This window comes from Podarcis muralis, chromosome 5 (assembly GCF_964188315.1).
Source record: "Podarcis muralis chromosome 5, rPodMur119.hap1.1, whole genome shotgun sequence".
Taxonomy (NCBI): Eukaryota; Metazoa; Chordata; class Lepidosauria; order Squamata; family Lacertidae; genus Podarcis; species Podarcis muralis.
The window spans coordinates 49,992,971-50,020,446 of NC_135659.1; the positions used below are offsets into that span (position 1 = coordinate 49,992,971).

The 27,476-nt window shown below is 43.4% G+C and overlaps 1 protein-coding gene across 4 annotated transcripts in view; it reads left to right on the forward strand.

Annotated features, from left to right (window-relative positions):
• Positions 1-8,960, forward strand: part of PIK3R3 (phosphoinositide-3-kinase regulatory subunit 3) — a 244,736-nt gene extending 235,776 nt beyond the window's left edge. For all 4 annotated transcript variants that reach the window (XM_077928772.1, XM_028733605.2, XM_077928774.1 and 1 more), the window contains one exon: positions 1,488-8,960. In XM_077928772.1, the coding sequence (XP_077784898.1) occupies positions 1,488-1,686 (199 nt within the window). In that variant the 3' untranslated portion in view covers positions 1,687-8,960. The remainder of the gene's footprint in view (positions 1-1,487) is intronic.
• The last annotated feature ends 18,516 nt before the right edge of the window (positions 8,961-27,476 follow it).

The window sequence follows — 27,476 nt, forward strand, 5'->3', positions numbered from 1 at the left end:
AGATCTTGCTCAGAAATGCACTATTTTAGTGGAAAAAATTGGCATCTCTTCATGGATACAATAGTGCAAAGGACTGGTGTCTCAACATCTGCAATTAAAATAGCTTTGGTAGCAGGAGTGAGAGAACTTTAATTCAGTCTCTGTTCATCATTAGTCATTTAGTTGGGTCAGTGGTCTCTTAAAAGATGAAGACATTTCTTAGCATTTAGATTATAACATGGCATATCAACTTAAGCAGTCCTCCCTAACCTGGTGCCCTCTGGTTGTTTGGATTAGTATAGGAACTTAGGAAGCTGTCTTATACTCCATCTACCTCAGTATTGTCTGCTGGCAGTAGCTTTCCAAGATTTCAGACAGGGTTCTCTCCCAAGCCCTACCTGAAAGTGCCAGGGATCAAACCTGGGACCTTCCACATACAAAGCATACAAACACAAAAGCAGCCTGCTGGATTGGCCAATGGATTGGCCTATTCTTACAGATACCAAAGCAGCAACAGAACTCTCCCTGGCATTTATGGGGATACGGTGTCTCCAACCTTGGTGGTAGACCACAGCCATTGTGGTTAGTGTCTAATTCTCTTTTAAAGCCCTCTGGCTATCACTACTACTTGTGGAGCAAATTCCATAGTTTAACTATGCACTATGTGAATAACTTTCTTTTGGCTGTTCTAATCTTCCAACAGACGCTCTACCACTGAGCTAATTGCCTTTCCCCACCTCCATTCAGCTCCAACCAACATGGCCAATGGTCAGGGATGATGGGAGTTACATCTAGAGGGCACCATGTTGTGGAAATAATGTGTTGGGAATTGTCCACAATCATATCTTTTGTCAATAATGTTAGTGCAGTCAGTAAGTTAAATTGTTTAGTATCTTCCTGCTCTTGTGACATAAGCAAAACAAGTTTCTACAAGAGCTAGAGGATGTACATTTCCCTAGATTATGGGTAATTTGTAGTTCTTGAAATGCTTCGCAGGTTGGGCATTTATTCTGCTTACATGTGTGATAGAATTATATGTGCTTTAGTACTGAGTGAATGTTTGCCCTATATATTCTGGTCAAATGAGCCCCTTAGGATCTGCCCAGGAATAGTACTGGAACCTTAAATGCCACTTACCTGAACTGCTTTAATTTTTTTGAAATAGATTTACTGAAAGTTAAGTCCAAAAGCAGGTTCTCTGGCAAAAAAAATTCTTTATTGTAAATATGTTATATATTGTATAAAGCTAAGCTCTAGAGGATTTGGAAGATGATATTCAAGTAGAATAGGAACCTCTGTCACAACCTGAAAGGCTTTTTAAAAAAGCCTTCACTGCACCGTGACAAGCATTCATGAGACAGCAAGCCATTCTAAACATGAAAATCATTACAGGAATACTGTTGTATCCAAGGTTCCTTGATGTTTATCATGACTTTTCAGTATCTCACTTGTTGTAATCCTTCTAAATTACTATCATGTTAATTTTTAATTTTCTATTTTTTTAACAGAGCTGATGGTGAAGTTAAACACTGTGTGATTTACAGCACTCCAAGAGGTTATGGGTTTGCAGAGCCATATAACCTTTACACTACCCTAAAAGAATTAGTTCTTCATTACCAGCATACCTCCCTTGTCCAACACAATGACTCCCTCAATGTCCGGCTCGCTTATCCTGTCAACGCACAGATGCCCTCCCTCTGTAGATAAATTCTAGGAGGGTGGAGTATAGGTGAAGTGTTGGTTCCCGGATTTCTTTTCTACAGTTTTTACTAAAACCCAGAGGGCATTCTTTCTCCTTAAGACTGCTTGTTTTGCACAAGAAATGATTTGATGAATGTGAATTGGAGACCTAGCAGCAACAAAATAATAGCTTTGGGGTTGGTGCCCTGGTGCTACCTGGAGATCAGCTGTGTTTTTATATAAGGAGACTCTCTCATTTTCCCTATAAGGAACAAGTTATCTCTTTAAAGATGCATACAGAAAGAACTAAAAGCAAAACTTTTGCCAGGCACCATCAGCGGAACTTCTACTTGGATTTTGTTTTTCTGAGGTATTAGTAATGTCTTTCAGTCTTAAGCTCCAGGAAAATGTAGGGAAAGTCTCTTCTCCAGAAACTTCCCTGTTAATTTTAGCAGCTTGGCTGCAAGTCAGACAAACTTACACATGAGGGCTCATCTTGATGTAGCATGGTATTTGGTGAGAGGAGACCAAAGGAATTATGGGGAGAGTTTCAGGTTCTTATTTAAAAGAATATCCTCAAGGAAATATTGCTTTATATTTTACCAACATAGCAAAACATTGGTTTCAATAGTACTTACCGGTCTTCAAATAAAAGAAACCAAATTGAACCCACCAAAACTACTTTCATTGCTGGATTTGGGGGGGTGGGTAGATTGCATTTGCAATCACACTTGCCAAAACTTGAAGAGAGAAATATAAAAGCTAAAAAGTCTTCTGTTGTTTTGAAAACTAACCTGACCTGATGTAACTGCACCACTTCCCCCTTGATTATTTTCAAAATGTGGTTCCTTTCTTCCAAGGATGTCAGATTTTGTTTTTTAAAAAATACTAAGCTTTGGAATGTTAAGCAGAATGAAGCTGGCACCTGGCATGTTTATAAGATGCTAAACAATGAATTTTCTGTTTTAAAAACATTTGTTGTTGTTGTTGTTTTTTTAAAAAAACTTTAGAAGTGCAATGGATTGCTTCTCAATTGCTTGCTAAACCAAAAAACCAAAAAACAAAAAAACCCTATGGGTGCAGTCTATATACTGTTGAAACTGGCTACAAAACTGTGTTTATAATGCATTTGGATTGCACCCTAAATCACAAAATCCATTGTACAGGTTGTATAACCTTAGAATTCATTGCTGGCTTACCATAAGACAAATATTTGGGTAGCTGAATTCAATGGGACTAGTAAAGATATAAAGTGGTAGAATCTATCAGTATGTAAACAGCTTTGCTTGGTCATCTGCCATCAGATTCATCTGGATTATATGTAACATCAAATAATGAAATTATAGCAAATAGCGAGAACTGGATCCACTAGACTGTGAGAATTTGTGCTCTGACAATGCTGTATTTACCTTTTTTTTTTCTTTTTTTTTGTCACTACATGTATGCCCTTGTTGATTTATTGTAATTTCTAAAGATTATATTTGAGCTAGAACACTTGCTTACACAACAAGGACAAATTGGTAGATTCAGCATGAAGTCTTTCCTTTTTCTGTGTAGTATTTGAAGTGCATGCCAGGGAGTTGGGACATTTGGATCTTTTCTGGCTCCAACCTACCTTCAGTGCCACCTTGAACCCCCAGACTGTTAGATTCTAATGTTTACACAAAGCAGAATGCACTATAAGGGAGCTTAGAAGTATTATGCAGAATATGAAATTGCTGAACAGGAAAATGATAAAATTTGAGCACTAATCAGCAACTGGAGGGGCTAAACTAGATTGCTTGACATGTCCCAAAAGCACTTCTGTTTTGCACTAATCTACTGCCACTTAAGCTAAGTGCTGGCTAACCAGCTGGAACATGATCTTCTAAAAATGGAACCATGGTTGTAAAAAAAAAACCCCATCCTGTAGTCTTTAAATTTGTGAGACGATAGTTAATAACTTAATGTGCCACCATCTCTTCAGTCCCTCTCTTCCCAGGCCTGTCCACCCCCACATCCTCTTTAGTCAGCAGCAATATGCTACTTTTATTAAGCGTGGCACTGGATTTTGCCACTTTTCAGAGTCATCAGGTTGAGACTTTATACCTCCTCTGGAAGCCTAACCAGCTTGCACATTCTAATTTGGTACCTGCACATTGCTTAATACTACTCTGTCGTTAAATCTAGCCTAGACCACAGAGGCTTGTTCTGACTTACTCAGAATCAGTGGAATGTTTTCCCATAACTACCAATTATAAATCTTCACATTTTAATGTTATAACCAAACAATGAGCTAATTGGCAATTTAGGCCATACCACACAGCCTCCACTGTTTTGCATTAACTTCATTTGGGTTTGCCTCTATGAAGTCACTGAGTCCAGTGCTAGTCCCTCTCAGAAAGACCCACTGAAATTAAATGAACCCAAGTTTGTCATGTCCATTGACTTCAATGGGTCTACTCCTAAGTAGGACTAACATGGCCCTGGGGATACAATCCTTTGGCTTCTGTTACTGTATTCAGAGTATCAGTAAATTCATATGCTTCCTTTAGGTTCATTTTTTTTAAAATTTACAATTAACTTTATGTGTACTTCATCTCACAAGGTGCCTTGATTTACTTCCCTTTAAATTGGCACATTCTGACACATTTAGATTAGAATTTTGAGGAAAGTAAACATATATACATGGCTTCCTTTTGGCTTATAAATAACAGCCAACTGGTGTTCACATGCTTGCAATGCCTCTCACATTGAACATTTTTGGATGGACTTTGCAAGTGAAAAATCATTTTGCAGTTTACAAATGAAAGTTTGTAGAAGAAATGTTCTTCTACCACCATTCAGCTTCCATCAACATTTCTTGATTTAATGTTCTCATGCCTAATTTTTCACACCAGTTAGCTGACCTCAAGTGGCAGCATTCCAAATTCTCAGAGTTCACCTTTGTTAAGATCAGCCCCCTAGCACAACTTGCTGTCTTTCTACAAATGCACTAGAGAATGGCAAAATGGAAGATGAGAAGAGCTGAATGTGTGGGGTTTTTTAAGCCAATGAGCTAGGCTTGTTTTAGTAGAACATTTTTTTAGAACATTTTTTTTATCTGCTAGATGTTAATACTGATTTCAATGACCCAACTATGTAAATGTTTTTTGTTAAGCAGTAAACTGGTTGAGGAGAAAGGCTCTTAATATGCAGCTTATCTGAAGTGCTTTAGTGGGGAGGATTCAATATTTTCCTTTCTCACAAGTAGAAAACTGCATATTTTTCTGTAGCTGTTGCAGTAGCTGCAGTGCACAATAGATCAGCCAAGATTGAAAAGTAATTGAACTGCTAGTACTTCTGAGGCTAATTTCTTTGCCAGTCACATATCATAAGAACAAATACAGCACTGTTAAGGAGAAATTTTGGGAAGAATTCATAAGGAGGATACAACATAGTTTTTCCTCTGTACCTATGTTGTACAAAGCAGTATCTTGAATATCCTACTTATGAATGTAGGAATAAATCCAGCCTCACTGGGTTACTTTTCTAGTCTGTGCGCTAGATTGATTTTATGTGCACATTGGAGCTCTGATTACCTTTCACTAAACAACAGTTCTTTGCTCAACAAGTCACTTTTAAAACTTGGGAGAGTTCAGAAATTATACCTGATGCGCTGTGTGGTGTTGTTAGCCGGATACAAACTCTGAAAAGCTCCTGTAGTTAAAATGTAGAGCTGGTGATGCAGTTCTTAGGATCATGGCCTAAAATGAAAAGGAGCAGGGGATCAGCCAACACAAGCAACATAAAACAATCATACAACCCAAATTTAAGTTTATATCTACCTCCAGCCACTGAATTCACTTATAAATTAGTATGCATAATCTCGTTAATTCCAGTACTCCCCCCCCCCAATAACTGTAGGTTTTTGGTTTTCCCATACATAAGCACAGTTCTCATATATTCGCTTTTCTCCCCCCCCCCCCCATCCAAACCCCCGGTCTGCACAAGCTCAGGAATAGGGATAGCAGCAATTCTTCAGTCTTTCTTAAGATCAGGCACACAATAGACTGTAGAAGCCAACCTGGACACATGTAGGACACATATTAAGGGCTTGAGGTGCTTTGGTTCTGTAAATATGTTGTCACTTGGAAAGCCATGACAACATGTACAATGACTTAGTGGATTCTCTTCACATAGCAATTTTCCTGTTTGGCTATCATATTTCCAAGTCTACAAAAGCCCCCTCTTTGGTACTTGAACAATATTTGTTTGAATGTGTAGTTTTTTTGGTTTTGGTTTAATTCACACTAACAGGGAATAAAAATCTGAAGTGGTAACATGTATTGTGTGTATGCAGATGTAAGACAATTTTTGTGAGATGACAGAGTATAAATGCAGATCTGGGCATAATGTATGCTCAAGGTTTTTCTTCTACCCATTTTTATCTTTTTAATGTGAATTCATAAATATATACTTCATGACTTGAAAAGTTTCAGTATGCTCATGAAGTAAAGATTTACATCCAGTTTGTTTCACCCTTTAAAATACTTGCACTTAAAAGCAGCCAGACTTGGAGTTTTAACTTATTGAAACCTCCATTTTCTGATATGCAGCAATTGTACTTTTAGACATGAACTCTGCCCCCCCCCCCCTATAATAATTACTTTATTTCCTGAAAATGGCAATTTTCCAGAATTGAGGTGTTTTAAGGCATTTTGAGATAGGAAGCACATCTTAAAAGAAATGGAATAAGGATGTGTCCAAGGGCTGGCATCAGCAGTGGACATGGTCAGGTACTTCTTGGGACCCATACCCAGGCAGCTGACCCATAACCAGTCTCCAACTGCTGTACTTCTCTTTCTCAGTGACACCTCACCACTCAACTCTTCCCTGCCTGCTTAGGAGACTCAGGGATGTGAGGATGTGCACTGCACCACAGTCTCATGACTCCCCTTAAGTCAGGAGAGCTATTCCCTGTTACCACAGCACCCTTGCTTCATCCAAGTTGACAGGGGAAGTCACACAGGCAATGGAGGCAATACCTGTCATTGACTCCACACACTTGCACTAACCAAGGCAGTGCTTTCCATCCTAACCTGCCCTAGTAGTTCTTTCTCCTTGCTAGCTGTAGAGGTATTGACCAACCCTGGCCTCTCCTTCCTGTCCATGAGACACTGCACCCCACATTCTTTTCCCTGAAGCCCACAACCTGCTCTTACACCTCACCCCACCCCCCAGTAAAGAGATGTGGGAAGAGGCATTTTGCTTCAGCTGTTTGCCATCAACCAAAAGCTCATGCATGGAAGGGGTAAATGGAGCCCACTCTGACTCTAAGGATTACAGGGTGACTTTAACATAAGATGGCAGTTGCCTAAAAGCTAAATGCTGTTTTTAAGCCAAATTGTACAAACAGTTGCAATGTTTCTACACTCCAAGATAGCTCTGGGTGTGGTGGTTGAAGCTTTCCCCCCTGTGCCATCTTCATGAGCTAAATCACCATTCTGAAGCTATTTGGTGTGTTATGGGAAACACATACAACTGGGTGCTGCCTGTGTTTTCTCCCCAGCCCCTTGGGGCAGATATTAAATATAAGGGATGGTTTATTTTCAGCAGGGAGAAGAGTTAAAAACCCACTGTCCCTCAAGCACTATTCTTCTGGTATGATTGGGCTATAAATAATACACAGGATCTCTCAACATCCTATCTACTCTCAGCCCTGAGCTAAGAGCTTTGCTTGGCTGGAGTATGTTTTGACTGAACACTGAATAACAAATAGTGGAAGTTTAGTAAATCAGTCTAACTTTTCTAGGTTTCAAGCACTAGCATTTTTGGCTGGCTCCATAATTTTAATGCAGACCTTTATACTATACACTATTCTTCAGCAACATCCCTTACTCCTGTCTTATTGCTCACGGAGGTTGAGTATTGCATATAGCAATGGCTCATAGTTAAGTTTATTCTGTTTCACACTGCTTAGTATTTTACCTATAACCATTGAGAGCCTTGCACTTTTCTCCAATCAGCCCCTCGGGACACTTTTTTATTTTCAGACAGGCATTTGCAGTGTGTAAAGAAAAGCTATTTAAAGACATTTTCAAGGGTCAACATGCTTTCTCCTCCCCCATCATAGGCCTAGTATGTTCAGTGGTGTTGCACCCTTGTATGCCAGCAAGCTGTGTGTTGTCTTTCTTGGAGTGTAGAGTGTTCGGTATTTGCAGTGACTGACTACAAAGAAATTTAACTCAACCTGTTAATTTTTGCCAGTTTACAGCACCATGGGATTGTACTGGTCTGCAACGTGTGTGTGTGTGTGTGTGTGTGTGTGTGTGTGTGTGTGTACTGTATGTATATAGATATATGGAAAATAAATTCACATACATATATCTAATATGCATTGGCCATAACTAGCCCTGGCCCTCTGAAACTCCACATTCAGAATTTTCACTTGCTTTACCCACCTCACAATCTGAAAGTTTGGATCATTTTGTTCTCTCTCCCCCCCCCAAAAAAAAGTGGGGTTCCTCACTAATACTCTCGATGTGCTTTTAAATTTCCGATTTTTTAAAAGTATTTTCCTTATTTGCTTCAAGATAAAGCATTGTAGTTTATTCAAAGCAAAGTGGTTGCATTTTATATAGACCCCATTTCCTTTTGAGAGACAGTAACAGTTGCAGTTCTTAAATGTGGGAAAACCCCATCTAGAACTAATGTGCAAAGGAGAATAATAGCATTAATCACTGTGTATGGACTCATTTTACAAATACGTGTAACAATGAGTAGGTAGCTTCATTTTGTATTGAGGTATGCCAGGACTGTGCACTCCTTCTGTACATCCCGCACATGAACACTACATTCTTGAAATCCATTTTGGTTTTTCTTTTAAGGGATGCTATTTGTCAAAGGTTGCTTCTCATGGAGCAAAGGGGATTGTTTTTGTTTTGTTATTTTTTAAATATAAATTCCAGCATGTAACTTGAGTAGTCTTGTTGGTATGTAAAACCTGTTCTTCTGTCATTTTATGGTGTAGTCAAATTCATGTAGTTTAACTTTAAAAAAGAAACTGCTTCATGAGGAAAACAATTGTATGTTAGTCATATTGTAGTTTCTAGATAAGTAATGCAACATTGTACTTGTCACCAAATGTGCTATGATCTTACTGTATGTTTCTATTTTTTAAAATAGGTGGTTGAGCTTTGGAATCCCAGACACTAAGCATTCTGGCCTACTTTGCTTTAGAATAAAAATGCAATAAAAGATTGCAATAAAGCACATTTACATGTAATGTTTTAGAAGGATGTACTGACCGCTGTTTCTAATAAATTGAGAAATACAGCCTAGCTGGTATGATGTGGTGATAAAAATGTGTTTACTCTGTTTTGAAATTTTAAATACCAGATCAAATAAATATTGGAGCCTAGCTTGTCAAAATATTGCTGAAATTCCCAACTATTACTTTAAAATCCTAGGTGGAAAATTACTTCAGTTCATCATAAACTGTTAGTGAACACTGATTTACATCACTCAATGATCTCATTTTCAGTTACAGTCACTGGACCTAGTGTGTTCCATTCAGACTTTGGTCAGAAGAACCCATCTTTTAAATGTCATTCATAACTGATTGCTTTGCTACTTACATTCTGAAGCAGGGACAGACAATATGCTGACTGAGAGCAGATTCTAAGCCAGCAGTAGACTGGGCCAGAGCCAAAAGTAGCTATGGCCAACCTATTCTCTCTCTCTTCCAATCAAGCTGGTAAGAAAGGGACTCACTGCTCTTGCTTTTCAAATTATGCCAAGGGGCACAAGCCCATCCATTCAATAGGATTAGGGTATTAAACATGAACAAAATGATCTACATGCATACCTCACTTTATTGCACTTCACAAATATTGCTCCTGTGGATGTAGATGCAGGCAGCCTAGCTGCTTCCAGGAGAAGGAGGACGCCCACTGCCCCTCTTCCTGCCACAGGAGTGGAGCTGGCTAGGAACCAAGTTTTTCTCCTCCCACCCCTGCAGCCAGAGGGGACATGGCTTAACAGTATAGTATAAACAGACCACAGTATAGTATAAACATAACTTTTACATGCACTGGGAAACCAAGAAAAAAATGTGTGACTCGCTTTATTGCAATATTTGCTTTATTGTGGTATTCTGGAACCAAACCTACAATATCTCTGAGGGATGCCTGTACTATTGTTGATTTTAATGGGTGTGAATTGCACCTACAGCATTGGGGGAGGGAGAATTTGAGATGGAAGAACTGCCAGATCCAGAGTCTGACCTGGCTTGTGCCTTTAGGGCAAAGGAGGGTGGGCATAATCTCTTTCCCCATTTTCTAAGGCCTAAATTTTTTTAAAATAAATAAGTACACCACTTCCCAGGGCCACTGCGCTCCCCCCCCAAAAAAAAATAAAATTCTGGCAGTGCTTTAGATCCTGTGAATCCCAACACATCCCGATTCACACACACACCCTGAAAACACACTTTTTGTCCTCCCATTGAAGCATATAGAGTGAAAGCTGCTGAGGGCAGACCTGCAGAGAGGAAGATTGCAACATTCTACCATCCCTGGGGACATAAGACTACCCTTAAAAGGTGCACATCCTTAAACTGATTTTTCTGTTCAGTACAACTAAGTATTAATTTTTGATGCAATTTATAATGGGGCAAATCCTGAGTTCATGCTACTTGCATTCAATAGTGTATCTATCCCTATTTTTGCAGATAGTAACTACCAAAATAGAAAACGTGGCAGGGGCATATGAATGGGCCAGAGGTATCTGCTGCAGCTTGGCGGTACTGAGCTAGATAAACTATTGCTACAAGGTACTGCTGACATTTTTATTTTCTTCTTTACTTTTAAAAAGACCCCGTTTAACAAGACAACTGTCATCTTAGGGAACATAATGTATTATTTACGGTCTCGATGTGAGTCTGCCCATTTTTATAGCTGGAGAAAGAAGAGCCAGCATCAATTAGAGCTTCCCTAAGAACCTGAGTGTGTCACTGATTTGACTTTTTAGGGTGAAGAATTATTTTATGTTTACAAACTAGGGTCTCATCCAGACCAAAGTCTAATGTGGATTTGAAGCTGCTTGTGCCTCTCTATCTTTTTGCAGCTTCCACACAATGTCCTCATCCAAGTGGCAACCCACACCGTCTCCTGCTAAAGTCTGATTTTCCTGTTCTCTGGATAATCCAGTATAAAATCACGTGTTACTTGACTGTGAATGAACTAAAGCACATTATATGAGCAGGTTTATACACATGTGTGATGATGTTTTGCTGGGTGCAGGAAAGGAAAAGGGGAGGAATGGAAGTGTCAGCCTTTCATTCCAGCAGCTCTCAATCTTGCCTGATGTGAAGCAACACACATTTTAAAAAAATGTTTTTACTGCTCTTTTGTGCTCTTTTTTTGGAAAACTTGTATTTCAAAACAAAAATGTTGAAAGCTGAACAAATATCCACATGAAAGGATGTGACAACAACACAAAAAATCAAGCACTGGCCACGAGTGTGGACAGGAAACATCCAGGTACATTTTAGAAGCATAAAACTGAAAGTGCTTGTGTGGATGAAGGGACACAAACACAAGGAAACAGCAAAACATACATGGACATGCATATCTACACATTCATGTCCTAGTTTAGACACAACCGAGGTTGCCTTCCAAACTTAAACAGGTTTCCACATTCTGGTTTTGGCTGAAGTCATGTGGTAATAAAGCAAGGTATGCCTGTAAGTCATTTGTGCATGCTTAATACCCTATTGGGATGCGGGTGGCACTGTGGGTTAAACCACAGAGCCTAGGATTTGCCGATCAAAAGGTCGGCAGTTCGAATCCCCGCGACGGGATGAGCTCCCATTGCTCAGTCCCTGCTCCTGCCAACCTAGCAGTTCGAAAGCACGTCAAAATACAAGTAGATAAATAGGTACCGCTCCAGCGGGAAGGTAAACAGCGTTTCCGTGCGCTGCTCTGGTTCGCCAGAAGCGGCTTAGTCATGCTGGCCACATGACCCGGAAGCTGTATGCCGGCTCCCTCAGCTAATAAAGCAAGATGAGCGCCGCAACCTCAGAGTCGGTCACGACTGGACCTAATGGTCAGGGGTCCCTTTACCCTTTTTAATACCCTATTGCCTTAATACTTCTCTGTGGAACTTACACTCAGTTCATTTCTGAGCATGCACATTGTTCTTCTTCTCCAATGGAAAGTAGAATTTGTCAGGAGGTGTTGTGACTGCATGAGTAAAGTTCCAGAACTAGGCCCTCAACATTAGTTCCTGTTTTGGGAGACCACTGGATGAGTGGTTTTCAGGCAATAATTCAGATGAAATCATTAAAATTTCTTCTTTCCTTTCCTTTTCTTTAACTGCAACACAGTCCACACTGACCATGCTTTCTAAAGGACATAATGCCACTAAAATTTCACAAGTGAAAACTCAACAGTTTTCTTCAAATTACCCTTAACTTAGTTTTCCATCTCTACAATAGAAGTCTCTTACTTGTTTGTTTCTGAAGTGTCCAAAATTTGAAGCAGTATACTTCTGTATGCCTAAGATTTTGGATGACCATCTTATCTGACTGTCTTGTTCAAACGATGCTTTATTAGTTTTCTTTAAACTCTCCCCCCAAGAAAAAGCATTCAAAAATACTATGCAGCTACCAAAGATTTAGCCTCTGGCATCAAAGCAGCTGCAAAAACCTCTACAACATTTGAACTGTGGGCAGCACATAAAGATCTGCTTTAATATTCCAACCTATAACACATTTATGAATACCTGACACGTTTGCTTTATCATCATATAACACTTGGCCTTCGTGCTCCCAAATATACAAAAACCTCATCCTGAACCTTGATCTGGTCTGAGCCACAAACACCTCTATGGCCCCACTCCTCTTGTTGTTTTAGGCTAGTTCTCCCAGTTTCCCTTGCTCACAGCCACAAAGTGTTGAAGAACTGCAGTATATTTCTGGGTCACTGGTATGGGAGGGAGAAGGGGGAATATGTTAGTGTATGTAGCATTACACTTTCATAGCAGGAGAAATCAATGTGGAGCCCTCCAGATGTTTTGGACTACAACTCCCATCTGGCCATGCCAACACTGCTAATACTCAAGAGATGGTAGGAGTTGGGAATTCACAACATGCAGAGGGCACCATGTTGACTCTCCCTGCTTTACAGAAACATGAGATTGTAGGAGTGTAGCTCAATATACGTATGGAAGAGTCTTCTCCCATATAAGCTCACAGGAAGCTGCCTTATCCGAGTAGTGATTATACATCCATCAAGCCCAGCATACTTTACTCTGACAAGCAGAAGCTCTCTCTGGGGTCTTGGGCAAAGGTTCTTCCTTATTAGCTATCCTTTTAAGTGGAACTACCAAGGATTGTATCTTGGACTTTTTGAATGCAAAGCATGTGCTCTGCCACTAAGCTATGGTGGTCTCTCTAGTTCCAAGAACCCAGGCCCTAAGATCCCCAATGACGGTTCTGCTGCAGATTCTGGGAGTTGTGGCTATGCAGTGTTATGAGTTTGGGGGAGGGGCAGACTCGCCATAATCTGTGGATTAAGTAAAGAGCTAGAATTTGAGCAAACTCATAAATTCATTAAGTAAGCAATGCACCAAGTAAGCAATCTGGCTAGTTAAAACTAAGTCAAGCACTGTTAAATACAGTTTAGGAACACAAACCCAGGAAGCTTCACATAGCTAGCTAGGGATAAGCCATGTCATTAGCATGACAACATGTGTTGATGGCCTATGTAGGAGGAATCCTTGGGCCTGGGCAGACAGAAATTGCCAAGATGGTGGGGTAAGAGAGAGAGGGGTGACAGGAAGAGAGTGATTTTTATCAAAGTGTGCTGGGAAGAATGGGGAGAACAAAGGGAGAACCATCTTAGCAGGCAGGCTGAAGAGAGGCTGGGAAAGATGCCTTGGGCTCCAGTGCTGCACTTCTGTGAGGAGCAAATTCCTCCTGAGATGACCATGCTGTAAGATCTGGACTAACAAGACAAACAATACGCAAAACACAAGAATAACATATAAAGCAGACAGTATCCTAAACAGCTCTATCTTCCTTGTCCAAAAGTCCAACTACTGCCAGAAGTAATCTTTAGAGAGAGAACTCTGCATAAATGCTGCTGGCCTCCAATGCAGCTGCAAGGGCACTGGAAACTTCCATTTCCCGTTTTTTATCTACAGTTCAGTGGTAAACACAAACCCAGATAAAATGTGGTTTGTTTTTACTATGGTTTAGGCCTCTTGTTAAACCTTTTTTTTTCTGTTGAGGTCTGCATTACCTGGGAGATTATTTTGACAGGGGCCACATGCTGTTGAGTGACTCAGTGCCAGAAGGGGGTGAAGCCTGCCCCTTTTTCTTACTCTCTTTTCTGCTACATCCTTTTTCCTTTCTGCCTACCAGGCCGTTGGAAGAGAGACAGATCTCTCTGTATTGATCAGTTACAGAATAATTTCCCCTCCTATTCCATTGTTTGATACGTCCCTGTCCCCCCAGGATTTTCCCTCTTGCCCTCCTTATCTCCCTCCAGCCACACAAAATTAGGCAGAGAGCTACATGTTGCCCTTGGGCCACAGTTCACCTATTCAGGGAAACAAGCCAACTTCAAGCCATGTTTTATGGATTTGGTTTGTTTCAAATAATACAGTAGTTTAGATCAGTGTTTCCCAACCTTTTTTGGGCAAAGGCACACTTGTTTGATGAAAAAAATCTCGAGGCACACCACCATTACAGCCCCGTGACGTCAGCGCGCAGCATCACGCCGGGAGGGACGCACGAAAGTGTAACTTTCAATTTTTTTCCCTCCCCCTTGCCGGGGAACCTCCAAGCTTTGGGGGTGGGGGGGAGGAGGCAGCAAAGCGAGGGACTGAGGGACTCCTCCAACGACAAGGGTTGGGGAAGAAGAGAAAGGGCTATTCCGCTCCAGTCACGGGAGGGGAATATGTACTGGCCCAACTGGTGTGCGGTCTTCGGAAAGCGGGGTGCGGGAAGGAAGCCTAGGCTCGGGGTCCACCGACCTCGGCGGAGAAAGGCAACAACCGAAGCCTCCCGACAGTTTCGGGGGAGACGTTCAGAGCTTCCCTGGGAGTTTCTCAGCCTGCCTTTCGGAGGAAGAGGCGGAGGGGTCTGGGGATGGCGGTGGCCTCGGCCTCGCCCTCCCTCCGTCCCTCTACCTTTGTAGTGGACGCGCAGGTTGTTCTGCGAGAGGCCGATGTAGCTGAATTTGTCCTTCGGGCTCCAGGAGCGCGGCAGCGGCGTCTCCTGCTCGTCCACGGCCGGGTAGAGCCGCTTGAGGCGCCGCTTGAGCTCCTTCTCCTGCTCGTTCAGGGCCGGGTCGCCGCCGTAAGGGAAGGGCCCCGGGGCGCTGTTGCTGCTGCTGCCGCCGCCGCTCCCAGCAGGCATGGGCCCAGCTGAGGCGGCGGCTGTTGTGGTGGTGGCGGCGATAGCAGGGCGGAGGAGGGGGCGGCGGCGGGGCCGAGGTGGCCGCCGGCGGCGGGGGAGGCGGCGGCGGGTGGAGCAGGAGGGCGGCCGAGGCCGGTGAGGGAGTAGGGTTGCCCGGGGCTTGAGGAGCCGTCGCCGGGAGTTGCTGCTGCTGCTGTTGCTGCTGCTGCCCGGACATGCCGGCCTCCTCCTCGTCCGCTGTCTCGCGCTCCTCCCTTTTGCGCGCGCTGCCCCGCCGCCACCCCATTGGCCGGGTCCTGTCAGCTGATCCTGTGTTATTTCCTGTGTGTGTGTGTGAGGGGAGAATGGAGAGAGAAACCTCGGCACCACCACCGCGGAGCCGCCCCCGGCTCGATGCGGATCCTCGCCGCCGCCGCCCCGCCTCTCGCCGCCCGACTCGCCTGCCTCCCTCCCACGGCACACCAGGCAACGTCTCGCGGCACACTAGTGTGCCGCGGAACACCGGTTGGGAAACACTGGTTTAGATTAACTACAGCAGCATTGTACTGCAGTTACTTGAAAATAAAAGTGAAAGCTTCTGATCTCACGACTACACTGGAGAAGAAAAGTGCAAAGTACAGAAGTCTCATGTGTGCAATGCTAAACCAAAGTTTACAATTTCATTGAAATTTTGCCATTGTGTATGGGCATAATAGTGTTATGAGTTTGAGGGGGTGGGCTGTATGCCAAGACCCTTCTATTTCCTGGATCCAGCAAGTGTTAAAATCTAAGCAAGGATTCAAAAATCATATAAAGTTTAAGGATATTAATAGATAGTTCAGCAGTCCTTTCAGCTAAAGTGCAGAAATGCAATCTCTCAATTTTGATGCTTTCCATTGCGTAAATTTCTGAGGCTCTTCAGATAGGCTGTGAAGGAATGTGAGATACCAGCTCAATCTAACTGGAGTACTGTTGAGTGCCTGGTGATCCCACATGCCTTAATCTCATAGACAACCACTGTGGAATGTGACAATCTTTAAGCTAGTCATGCACTTGCAACCAGAGTACACTTATTCCTCCTTCCCACTTAACCACCCCTCATTCATGGGTTGGCAGGCACTCTACATGAGCAAATGCTTAGTGGCAAAACCCAGCATCCTTCAGGACAGGACGCTGCAAGACACAGAATGGGAGGAATTCAACATAGCATTATGGTAGTCATTCTGTTAATGCAAATATTTCAGTTTGCCAGATGGGATCCCCCCACCCCTCCCCCGTGCGCTGTTCTGGGGATTCACCTGACACACACACACAAACACTGAGCCAATGCAGGGCATATGCGCTAGAAGAAGTCCTTGCTTGGGTTTCTGCTACCGGGACTCAGCTGAATCTGCCCCTATATATCTGGACTGAGGAAAAATAGCTTCTCTGTCTAAAATGGGAAAGGAACACTATTTTGAGCTTTTGGCATTAGACACAGAAGAGCATGTTGCAAAGCCCTATGAGTGCATAGCTAACACAGATTTAAAATGCCATTCTTCACCCTCACAGAAAAGGAAGTCTGCAGACATGTTAGCTAGTGAGAAGTTGAAGCTGCTGGTGCCGAAGAAGCTGCCATCCTTCTTTTATTAGAAGCTGGGCAGCAACCACAGCAGACTGTGAATTAACATTTCCTAAACATGATGGGCAGACACAATAGAGTTTGGGTTAGCTCTAATCAATATATGCAAATGAAGACCCCTCCTGGCGTCTCCATTCCGTCAGTGGGCACAGATGAAAGTGCAAGTAATTAAGAGCTTGCTCTAGTGATACTGAATCGAAATCAGCTTAATGAGAAATTGTCAAACTTGAAGTCTGTTGGGTAAACAGTGCATGAGAGAGAGTGGCCTAGCATACACAAAATGAGCTTTTCCACACTGACGCCTTCCCTGTGGGGGCTTCTGTAGATGACAAGCAGATAACTTCTGAGGTCACAGCTACTGGGGAGTGGTTGCATCCTCCCTCTTGAAAACTGATAGGGATAGACAAGCTATACAGAGCTAGTATTTAGTCAAAATTTCCTTTGTGGCCTGTGAGCCAACAGGACTAGGAATGGGTTGAATAGAAAGATACATCTACTGGGCAACCCAAGGCCCAAGTCCAATCTCACTGCCCCTGCCATGCCATCCCGCAGTCCCCAAATAGAAGCAACACACAATAGGGTGACTTCTTGAGGGAGAGATTTGCTTCTGTCATGGCCACAGGCCAGAGAGTGCATAAAAGGGACTACTGTCAAGTCTATTATTTATATAATAGATACTATTATCTCTTTTCAATGGCATTGTAAGCATTCCTTAACCTACACGTTAAAAGTTGGGACAGCATCTTTTCTAACCAACAAGCACCAGAAGCCAAGTTTTCAGAAACACTAGATAAGAACCATGGAAGTTGCCTTATTATACCAAGTGCTTTGGCAAAGGCAAAGGTTCTTTTGGATTCAATGGCAATAATACCACAAGTGGAGGGCAATTCGATGCTTTCCTTAAATAGATTGCACAAAAAACAATATTTAAGCAAAACAGCACAGCAAGAACAAGATAAACTACTTCCCCATTCTGTTATAGGGAGCTCCAGCAAACAGTAATGAACAGACTCCAGCTGGCCATTACACAGCAGCCTCTCAGTCCAGGCCTATGCTGAAGTTCAAGAGTCAGAACCCATCTGAGAGATTTAGATATTCCAGCTCCTTGGTGGCCACAAGCTGGCCAGCCTTATATCTCAATTCCTCCCACCTGGTAAGGTAGGCCAGTTTACTGGGGCCAGCATAATTTATCTGCCTGCAGGCACTCAGCCTACAGTTGGCCCACAAGTGGATCTTCCCACATCCTGCTGCTACTGATCCCTGGAGTCCAAAGCGTGAATTAAACCCAAAATCATTGGCAGTCCAGGGGTGCCAACTTGAATAAAATAGGGAGGGCAGATAAGCCCAGTGCTGCATAATCAGTCACATGATGAGACGCACACACACAATTTGAATGAGATTTCCCTTCAACTTTGGGGGGCCCACCCCCCTCAAATATTTTAGGGGGGGAGTGACCTTGGCCCCTAGGAGTTGGCTCCTATGTGTCAGTTCCGAAGGTGACAATAAGAAGGGAGGAAGTATCATGCAAACCAATATCTATCTCCTCAAAACGCAAAATTCGCCCACAGTAGGTTTCTCCTACACCAAGTCAAACCACAGCTCAGTATTGTTTTACACTGACCAGCAATGGCTCTCAAAGATTTCAGATGGGGTCCCTCCCAGCCCTACCTGGAGATGCCAAGTACTGAAATTGGGACCTTTTGCATTCAAAGCCATTGCTTTGCCACTGAGCTACTGTCCATTCGTAAATGATGGAAGATGAGGTGGTAAACTTGTGTTTGGATTAACAAACAGGTGTTCGTTAACAGGTGCAGCTCACATGATTTAATCTCCCTACAGACAAAAAAAAAATTACATATAGAAAACATGGTTGTCAGGAAGAATTCCAGGCTAAATCCTTCTCATGAATACAGTAATTTCTATGTGCACTGTTATATAGAGGAACATCCATTAGGAAAGCCGCTATTTACAAGGTGGTCTGGTCCCACTGTTGCTGCTTTATTTGTGGTTTTTAATGACCTGCTGCTTTATCATACCATTTGATATTAGCTAGCCTACACTGATACCGTGTTTAAGAACAGTTTAATTACCGGGGGGGGGGGAGGTAATAAAAATTATTACCTTAGAAGGTTACGCCTTATTTGAGGAAAGTGGCAAATCAGGTTGACTAGGAAACATTTCACACAAGCCTAGCAACAGGAGGATGGGTGCATAGGACCAGTGTTGGCACCTGGCATGCTTGGGCAGCTGCTAGGGCACCCTTAAAATATATATCAGAATGGCACTCGAAACAGTCCCAGGCAGCTGTGGCTGTCTTTCATTTAAATTTCCCAAAATGTGCCCAAGTGAGCCTACAGCAGGGTATTGTGGGAAGTTAAAATGGTAGCTGTTCCTAGCAACCTGGCCCTGCTCTGAGCACTGCTGCCGCCAGAGCTTCTTTTGGTAAAATAAATGAATGAGATGCTAATAGGTAAAGGTAAAGGTACCCCTGCCCGTACGGGCCAGTCGTGTCCGACTCTAGGGTTGTGCGCTCATCTCACTCTATAGGCCGGGAGCCAGCGCTGTCCGCAGACACTTCCGGGTCACGTGGCCAGCGTGACAAGCTGCATCTGGCGAGCCAGCGCAGCACACGGAAATGCTGTTTACCTTCCCGCTAGTAAGCGGTCCCTATTTATCTACTTGCACCCGGGGGTGCTTTCGAACTGCTAGGTTGGCAGGCGCTGGGACCAAGCAACGGGAGCGCACCCCGCCGTGCGGATTTGAACCGCCGACCTGATGATTGGCAAGTCCTAGATGCTGAGGTTTTACCCACAGCGCCACCTGCGTCCCTTGAGATGCCAATACTCCTATATTAATAAATGTGCTATGGGTGCTGACACAAAATGGCTCCTGTGGGCAGCAAAAGAAGAAGAGGAGTTGACAGGAGTACCAGTGAATACCATCACCACGGCAGCCACGTAAGGCTTTCAGGACCCGGTGACAGAGGAAGGGACCCACCAGAGAGCGCTTTGCCCACCCAGGACTCCCTCAAACCTGGAGCCAACCCTGCATGCACAGTGTCTCACAAGACTCAGCAGTGCAGCCAAGTAATGTTAGTTCCTGGACTTGAACTTGCGGGGGTGAGCAGGCACTTTAGACAGCCACACGTATTAAATTAGAAGCACACAATCAACATTTCTGTTCTTCCCTCCCCCACTGCCGTTCTGGGCCTTTCAATTGCTTCTGCATTCCTAATATGTACAGTTCGTGCAGTTTTGCATTTTAAACTCACTTAAATCACAGCACCATTGTGACTACAGGACTAAAACGAGCATTGCTTTTGCTACCCTACTGCAAACTGAATAAGCATCATTTCGTTACCAAACAAAAAACAAAAAAGGATAGTAAGTTTTTGAAATGGAAATATCTGTAATCATGTACATGCCTGGCCATCTGCCATAAAATAATAAAGACTGCTAGGATGACCTGTGGCAGCCCTAGTGGGGTTAATTTGCTCGTGCTGATTGGGGGGCGGGGGGCTTTTTGCCACTGCCTGCCTCATCTGCTGCTCTCTGAGTGGTCATCTGGAGGGAGGGAGGAGGGCCTGGGTAGAATCTAAGCACATATAAAAATTGTTCTGAAAACACTTTTTAAAAAAGTTTTTTTAAAAAAAACATTGAATTTTCCATAAGGCTCACCATCGCCATCTAGTGTCACATTCTGTATTGCACTTAAAACACACTTAAACATTTTATTTGCAGCTGTAATAGCTGAGTCCCTGGACTGTAGGCCCTGGCGCCAAGGTCCATCCATAGATGCACTGTTACAAATTATGACTGCAGGTTTTAATTAAGAGATTTAACATTTTGCTCAGTGATGGGTGGAGGACAATTTTAATAAATGGATACAAATTTAAAACAGTGACACTAAGAGCTGAGGGGACACTTGTTGGATGTTTCAAGTTATTTTGGTTCTGGTGTGCTAAATATAATAGGACAGTGAAAAAGACAAACATTAAAAACAGCTGTTCCTTCTAATATCTTCTAAAATACTGGATACAGTCCAGTGGTATAACAGAAAACGAGAAGCAGCTTTAAAAAACTAAATTCACCTAGAAGAAAAAGAAGGGCAAGCACCTAGCAATTTCCTGAAAAGATGGGAGGCATTTGAACAGAACATTCGGGACTGTAGCCAATGCTAGTCCTTCTAAGAGTAAACCCACTGAAATTTAATGGGCATGACTAACTTAAGTCAATTACTCTCAATGGGTCTTAGATATTAATTTTTAAAAATGTATAGTGAAATTAAGAAAAGTAAAACTGTCATACTGGATCACATGAGAATTCTGCCTTCTAGCAAAGGGGCTGGAATTCACAGAACCCCAAAAAGTTAGACAAAGCATTTTTCATAAATGGCACCTATTAATAATGGTGTTTCACCTTCTTACATTTGTAAATCAAATGAAAAAGGCACATTGGTCAAATCAAATATTTGGTTTCAAAATAGCTCTTTACTATAGGGGCACACTGGACATTAAGAGGCATTTTTAGCATCACTTAAAATATCAATAAAGGAGGAAGCAGCAATGTATACAATTGGGTCACTTTGCAGAAATAGAAAAAAACCTAAACTGACCTTTTGAGTTTCATTGGTAATCACTTCTTCTGACTAAAATGACTGGAGCACAAACCAAAAAAGGGAAAGGCGGTCTGAGCAGAACTGGATGGTACATCAAAGGCAAGCAAAGTATGTTAGTTTGGGAAGATCAGATAATAACATAATTAAGAGCAATGGTCTGTGCCTGCCTTTGCAAGAGAATATGACCTTCTTTATTAGGCAGATGCTTCTTTTGCTCCTGCCCTTATTTGAACTCCACAGAATGCTGATTTTCAGTAGAATATGGGGAAAGCCACAATAAAGCCATTCACACAGGTGAACAGTACACAGAGGAGATAATTAAACTGTAATTTAAACAGTTGCAGATGTGTGGTTTGGAAAATATCACTGTGCAAGGCCTTCCACTGGACAGACTTGCACAGTCTACACATCCCAAGTTAACAGTTGATCTAGTAAATCACTAGTCTACCAGAGAGGTTGGACTGTTACAGCAGAAACCACTGTCTTGCAGACTAACAGATTCTTTACTAGGACATAAGAATCTGATGAAGTGGACTCTACTCCATAAAAGCTTATGCCCTCATAAATTTATTAGTTTTTAAGGTGCTTCACAAAGCTTCAGTATTTGCTTTTATTCTACCAGAACCACCTAGGATAGGGCTTAACAGCCAGAAGACAGTGCAGCTGACGGTAGAACAAAGTGACAGTCCATTGAACCCTGAGACTGCAGTTCCTTTTCCATGAACTGGGCAAGAAATCAGCACATGACAATCTTCCAGCTTACAGAAGGGAGCAGGTGATCTTGAATGAGTTTGCTGCTCTCGTTATACTGCTCACAAAAGTAGGCTGCTTATGGAAACGGTGTGTGGGTGTGTACAAGAGCAGCTGGCTGATTATCGGAACAAAGTCTCATCTGCAAGATCTAAATGCTAAGCAACAACCATGACCTCTTGGGGCCTGAGGACCAAGTACACCGAGACAAGCAAAAGAGGAAGAGATTAAAGATCCACAACATGGTGGTTGTCTACAAGGTCAGGGCAGTAAGGGGGGCAGTGAATCTGAAATCGTCGTGATGCAGTGCATGCAGAGTGCAGATGCAACTAGTAGTGTAGTAGTCAGTTCTGCAGTTCAGTCACTCATCATGATGACCGCCCCCATAGCCATATCCCTGCTAAGCCTATACAACAAAAATGAACTTTTGACCAATGAAGACACTATGGCCTCAATACCAGTATGTCAACTTCCCCTTCTATCCTGCTTTAATTAACATCTAGCCTGATGAAGAGTGTTGGTAGACTCAAAAGTTTGTTCATTATATTCTGACATTCTGGTTGGTCATTATAAAGTTTGGAATTCTTCAAAATAAAAAATCCAGTTTAATCCATAGTTGTGCATGCTAATGCCAACTACCTATTCCTCTGCTTAGGAGATTTGGTGGGTTTCTCTCTGAGAAATGTTTCTTTATTCGGTATGCTGAGGACTGGCAAACAGTGCCTCCAGGAGATGACAACATTGTCCCCACTGTGAACTGAATGGTGACGCACGGTCCCTGCCTGATGCTGCTCCACTACACCACTTTTGTAACCCAAATCCAACCTTGCCTGCATCTACTGCATCCTTCTCCCTCCCTCTTTCAACAGACACCACGGTTGTGTACATATTACCAGCTTAAAAACACAGCTAGATCATTCTTTTTCTCAATTCTGATTGAAGCTGTCTTTGCACATATATTTCATATGAAACAAAACAGCAGATACAGATTAAATATGGATTGTGGCTACCGTTGTACGTACACCACTTCCCAAGCCAGTGGTGGGAGTGCCCAGGGTGCAGAGTAAATAGGAGTACACAGCCCAAGGCAGCCCCTCAGTATCTTCTTATCCTAAACAACCAGCCAATTTCATTCTGCAGTTTCTCCTAGCAAGCTGTCACTATACCTGCCTGTTCTGCTGTTGCATTTGCCAATTTTATTAAGTCAAAAGATGGTGTAAGAGACTGGGCAAGTTGGAAAGAAAACACTTCATTCTAAAATGTCTAGTCTCAAAGGGGCAATGTGCTATTTAAAATGGGAATAAATTTGCATAAGACTAAATACACAAATTAGGGTGCCCGAATTTCCAGTTTGCAAAGGTGGGCACCCTACCAAATGTCTCTTATTTTGAGAAAGTGTCCCTTATTTCAAAAACAGATCAGCCACAGAGTACAATGTATGCCCTTTACCCAGATTCCAAACAGCTCTGCAGAAGAGACTAAAAGCAGCCATGTGTTTTTGAATGGTTAATCTGGCAAGCCTAACAACAGGTTATATTTATAGTCCCCCAGCAAGGAGCATTTGTTGGCCATTTGCCCAAGAATCTGGATACTAAACTGAAAGGAAAAAAGAAGCCTCCCCCTCGCCATACTTACCCCCCTCCATACACACAACCCCCACACAATGCAACTGGGAGGGAAGCATTGGGGGGGGGGGGAATAGCTGACACAGCACAAAGAACTGCTTTTTCATCAGATCCTGTGAAAACTGCTTAGCAACCTGGCCTGTTGGCTGCACATGGCCCCAGTCACTGAACACTGAGGAATCCCTGACGCCCATAGCCTCCAGCACCTAGCAACCAGCCTAGCCAGTGACTGTTCAGCACGTTGAAACCCCTTCTCCCCCCACCCTAGTTTCAGCCTACGTGCCAGACACGCCTGTATCTAGCCAAATTAATCCCCCTTCTTGGAAAGCAGGAGGCTTTTGAATGACAGCACTGGAACAGTTTCCGTGTGAACAAGGCAGGATTGCCTCTCTCCCCACCTCCCCTCTCCCTCTCTATACGCTGAAAGGAAAGGAAAACTATAGGTGACTGAGGAGATGGTAACAAATCCGAAAGCACTGCGTGGCTGTTGCTGTGACCACTCAGAAAGCCATGGCAACAGCAGAGCGAAACCCAGCTCAGGCAAGCGCTAGGGAGAGAAAGGCTAAGGGTGGGGGGAGAGGAAGACAACAGCCTACAAGGACCACGTTATTAAGTGTGACAGCTTTGAAAATTTACTCACTCAGGACATGAGGCAAGAACAGAATGAGGGGAATAATTTTCCCCCCTGTGTGCCAACAATGGCTGAAATGATACACATCCAGTCTGGGCACACACGCTTTATGGCACACAGAGGCGGGAAATGTTGGAGCAAATTCAGAACGTACATTGGGGGTGGGGGGGCAAAGCAATGAGGAATGCCTTCAGATAACCAGAATAAAGGGCTAGGACACAATTTCAGAAATATTCGAAGCCCTGTGGCAGAACTGCGGGGGAAAGCCCCACTCATCCAGAAAGACACAAAGCAAACTTTCCCACATGGAGAGGGGATTCTGAGAAAAAACTTCAGCAATGCTTCCAAGCTTGACATTTTAAAGGCACCAGCTGCAAAATGTATTGTTACTTGCTCTCCCCACTTTTCAACACAGTGAAAAGTTCCAAGGGAAGTGCTACAGAGTTTAGTAGCTGACAAGTACACTGGAACATGGTCTTGAAGTTGTTTTTTATACTAAGGCTACGGCATGATATAAGATTTCACTCAGCAATGGTGATCTGATATATGGTGTTCTGCAAATTAAGTGCTGTTATTTCTCTTAGGCATATGCATCATGTCAGGCCTCTTACTGGATCAATTTGTTTTAGATACAAAATAGTCTGTGAACGGAACAGATGGCTGAGCTTCCAGTCATAGAAGCAGTGTGCTGTAACCAAAAGGCAGATGAAGCACGTACCCTGAAATGTTGCCTACATGTTCCATAGTCACTATCCCTGTCACATGCCTATTGTTCCCTAACTTGATCCCTAGCCTCTTGTTCCCCTCCTTGGATTGCTTATGAAAGTGAGAAATGAACTCACACCACTTAGAAGTGACTGACAGACACGGAGCAGTTTCTCCTAATTTCTACCTTCCTATCATTGGACCAGGAAGGGTCTTTTGCTAAATCATCTCCTCTTAATCTAGTTATACAGATATACTAAGACAGGAAAATGGAGTTTTCATCCTTTGCTATCATTTAAATCATTAAAGCCCTATCTCAGGCATTAAAAAATGCTTGCTTTCTGAACATGCAACCCAGAGACCTCCTTTCCCTGCACAGGAACTGTCCTGTGGACTCCTCCTCCAGGGTTTATTCACACTTACTTTTCCTCTGCTCTTTCCTGGCATGGTCTGCACTTAAAAGCTCTGTGTCTGAGCGCCCTTTTCTGTCATTGTTCTGGAGCTTCCTCCATGAAAACTTGCCCTTTTAAGCTGAATCGGAGCAAATGGTAATCTGAGGAAACCCAAATTGATGTTTGCTCTGAGTGATAAAGAACGGGTTTTTGTGGGGAAAGCTCCATGACAAAAATAAGGAAACAAACAGACCCTTTAAGTGTGGACCTGTGCCTGGAAAGAAGGGCAAAAGGTAAGTGTGGTTGTTGCTGAAGACATACCCATACCTCCAGCACATCACAGAAATAAGGACAGATACTAATCCCACCTAACTCTTTCCTCCCTGCAAGGATCCCTTCACTCATTCAGTCAAAATCTTTCCCCAACCCATCATTTAGTTGCAGTCAACATCCTTCCCCCACTCCAGTGGCAGAGGAAGGGGCGGGGGGGGGGGCATTTGCCCCAGGTGCCATCTCTGAGGGGGGTGACAAGCAGGCATCCCACGGGGGGCTTGCCCTGCTGCCCCCACGCGCAGTGGCGTGAGCTGCCGCCAGCGCCCCGCCGCAGCCATGTGCAGAGGATCCTCCGCTCGTGGCTGCACCTTCTGCCACCATCCGTATGGCACTTGAGCGACACCGTCGGCAAACCACCAGGCGGCACATGCATGGCAGCGCTACATACAGTGCTGCGCATGCGCATACACCCTACGTAGCGGTGCCACACATGCGCCACCATGCAGTTTGTCCCACCCCCGACACCCTGCACCAGGTGCTGGTTCTCCTTCCTTTGCCCCTGCCCCACTCCACTCTTTCTCTCACCAATTTTACTGCATCCTAATTTTCCTAAGTGAACCTATGACTTGAAATAACAGGACAAATGGAAGTGTGGAGGTCCCCACTTGGCATCAGGCTAAAGCCACCCCTGCACCCCACGCCACCCACATATGCCTGGGTCCCCAGCTCAGACTGGTCCCCTGTACATGCAAACTGCTTGCTTGAATGCTGTTTCGTTTAGACCTATAGCTGATGGCAGCAGAGGGGCTGTGATAGCTTTGCCTGCACAGCAAGAAAGGTGGAGCAGACAGAGATGAAAGAGGGAACAGCAGGGGTGAAAAGTTCAGAGGGCAAGGAGGATATCCCAAGGCTGTAGTAGGTGGTTTAATGCTGCTCACAAATTGTGTAGCAACAAGGAACAAAGAGAGAGGCAATGGCTTCTATTGACTCAGATAATTTTCAAGCTGTGATGGGTGTGAGTGCAGGATCTGCTCTCTGTGTTTTTAACAGAGAGGAGTAGGTGGACATAAATGGGCACAACAGAGATTTGTTCACTAGCCCATTTCTCCATTCCAGTGTGAGACTGTGTTCCTATGGTAGTAATGCTAAGGGGTTGAACTTATGCTGACCAACCTCAGAGCATAATAATAAATGTATGAGGCCAACCCATAATCCTCTTAAGAGCATTGTCTTGTTTGCTGATCCAACACTCAGTGAACTCAACTTTGCGCAAAAGCTGGCTTGGTTTGAGTACCTTACTGCTGACACCTCCCGTAAGCAAGTGACTTCCGTTGTCACTTCCGTGCAGAGCAGGTATTTCACATGGAAAACATAGGAGGGGTATCATAGGGACCTATCTATTTGTTAATAAAGGAAATACCATATACAAAGCAAAAAGTTAATTGAGGCAATAAGAAGAAAAGTTAAATGGAATGGGGAGCTGTGACTTATAGGTAAAAATAAGCCCATAATCAGAAATGTTGTGCTGAGGGACAATTTTGCAGTGGTAAATTTTGAAGTGTGTGAGGTCATCATGATAGCCCAAAGGCAAGTCCAAACATGCAGGCAACTGTGATGATCCAAATACATAAATCCAAAAAGCAGCAGAACATAGGAAAATACCCAAATTATTAGTATCAGATAGGAGCTGGGAGACAGTAGTGTAGTGGTTCACATGTTGGAATTTGGCTGGGGAGATTTTGGTTTATAGTTCTGATCAGTCAGTTCACTGGTCAGTCACAGCCAGCCCTAGGCCCAACCTTGCTCACAGGGTTATGATGATGATGGTGGTGGTGGTGGT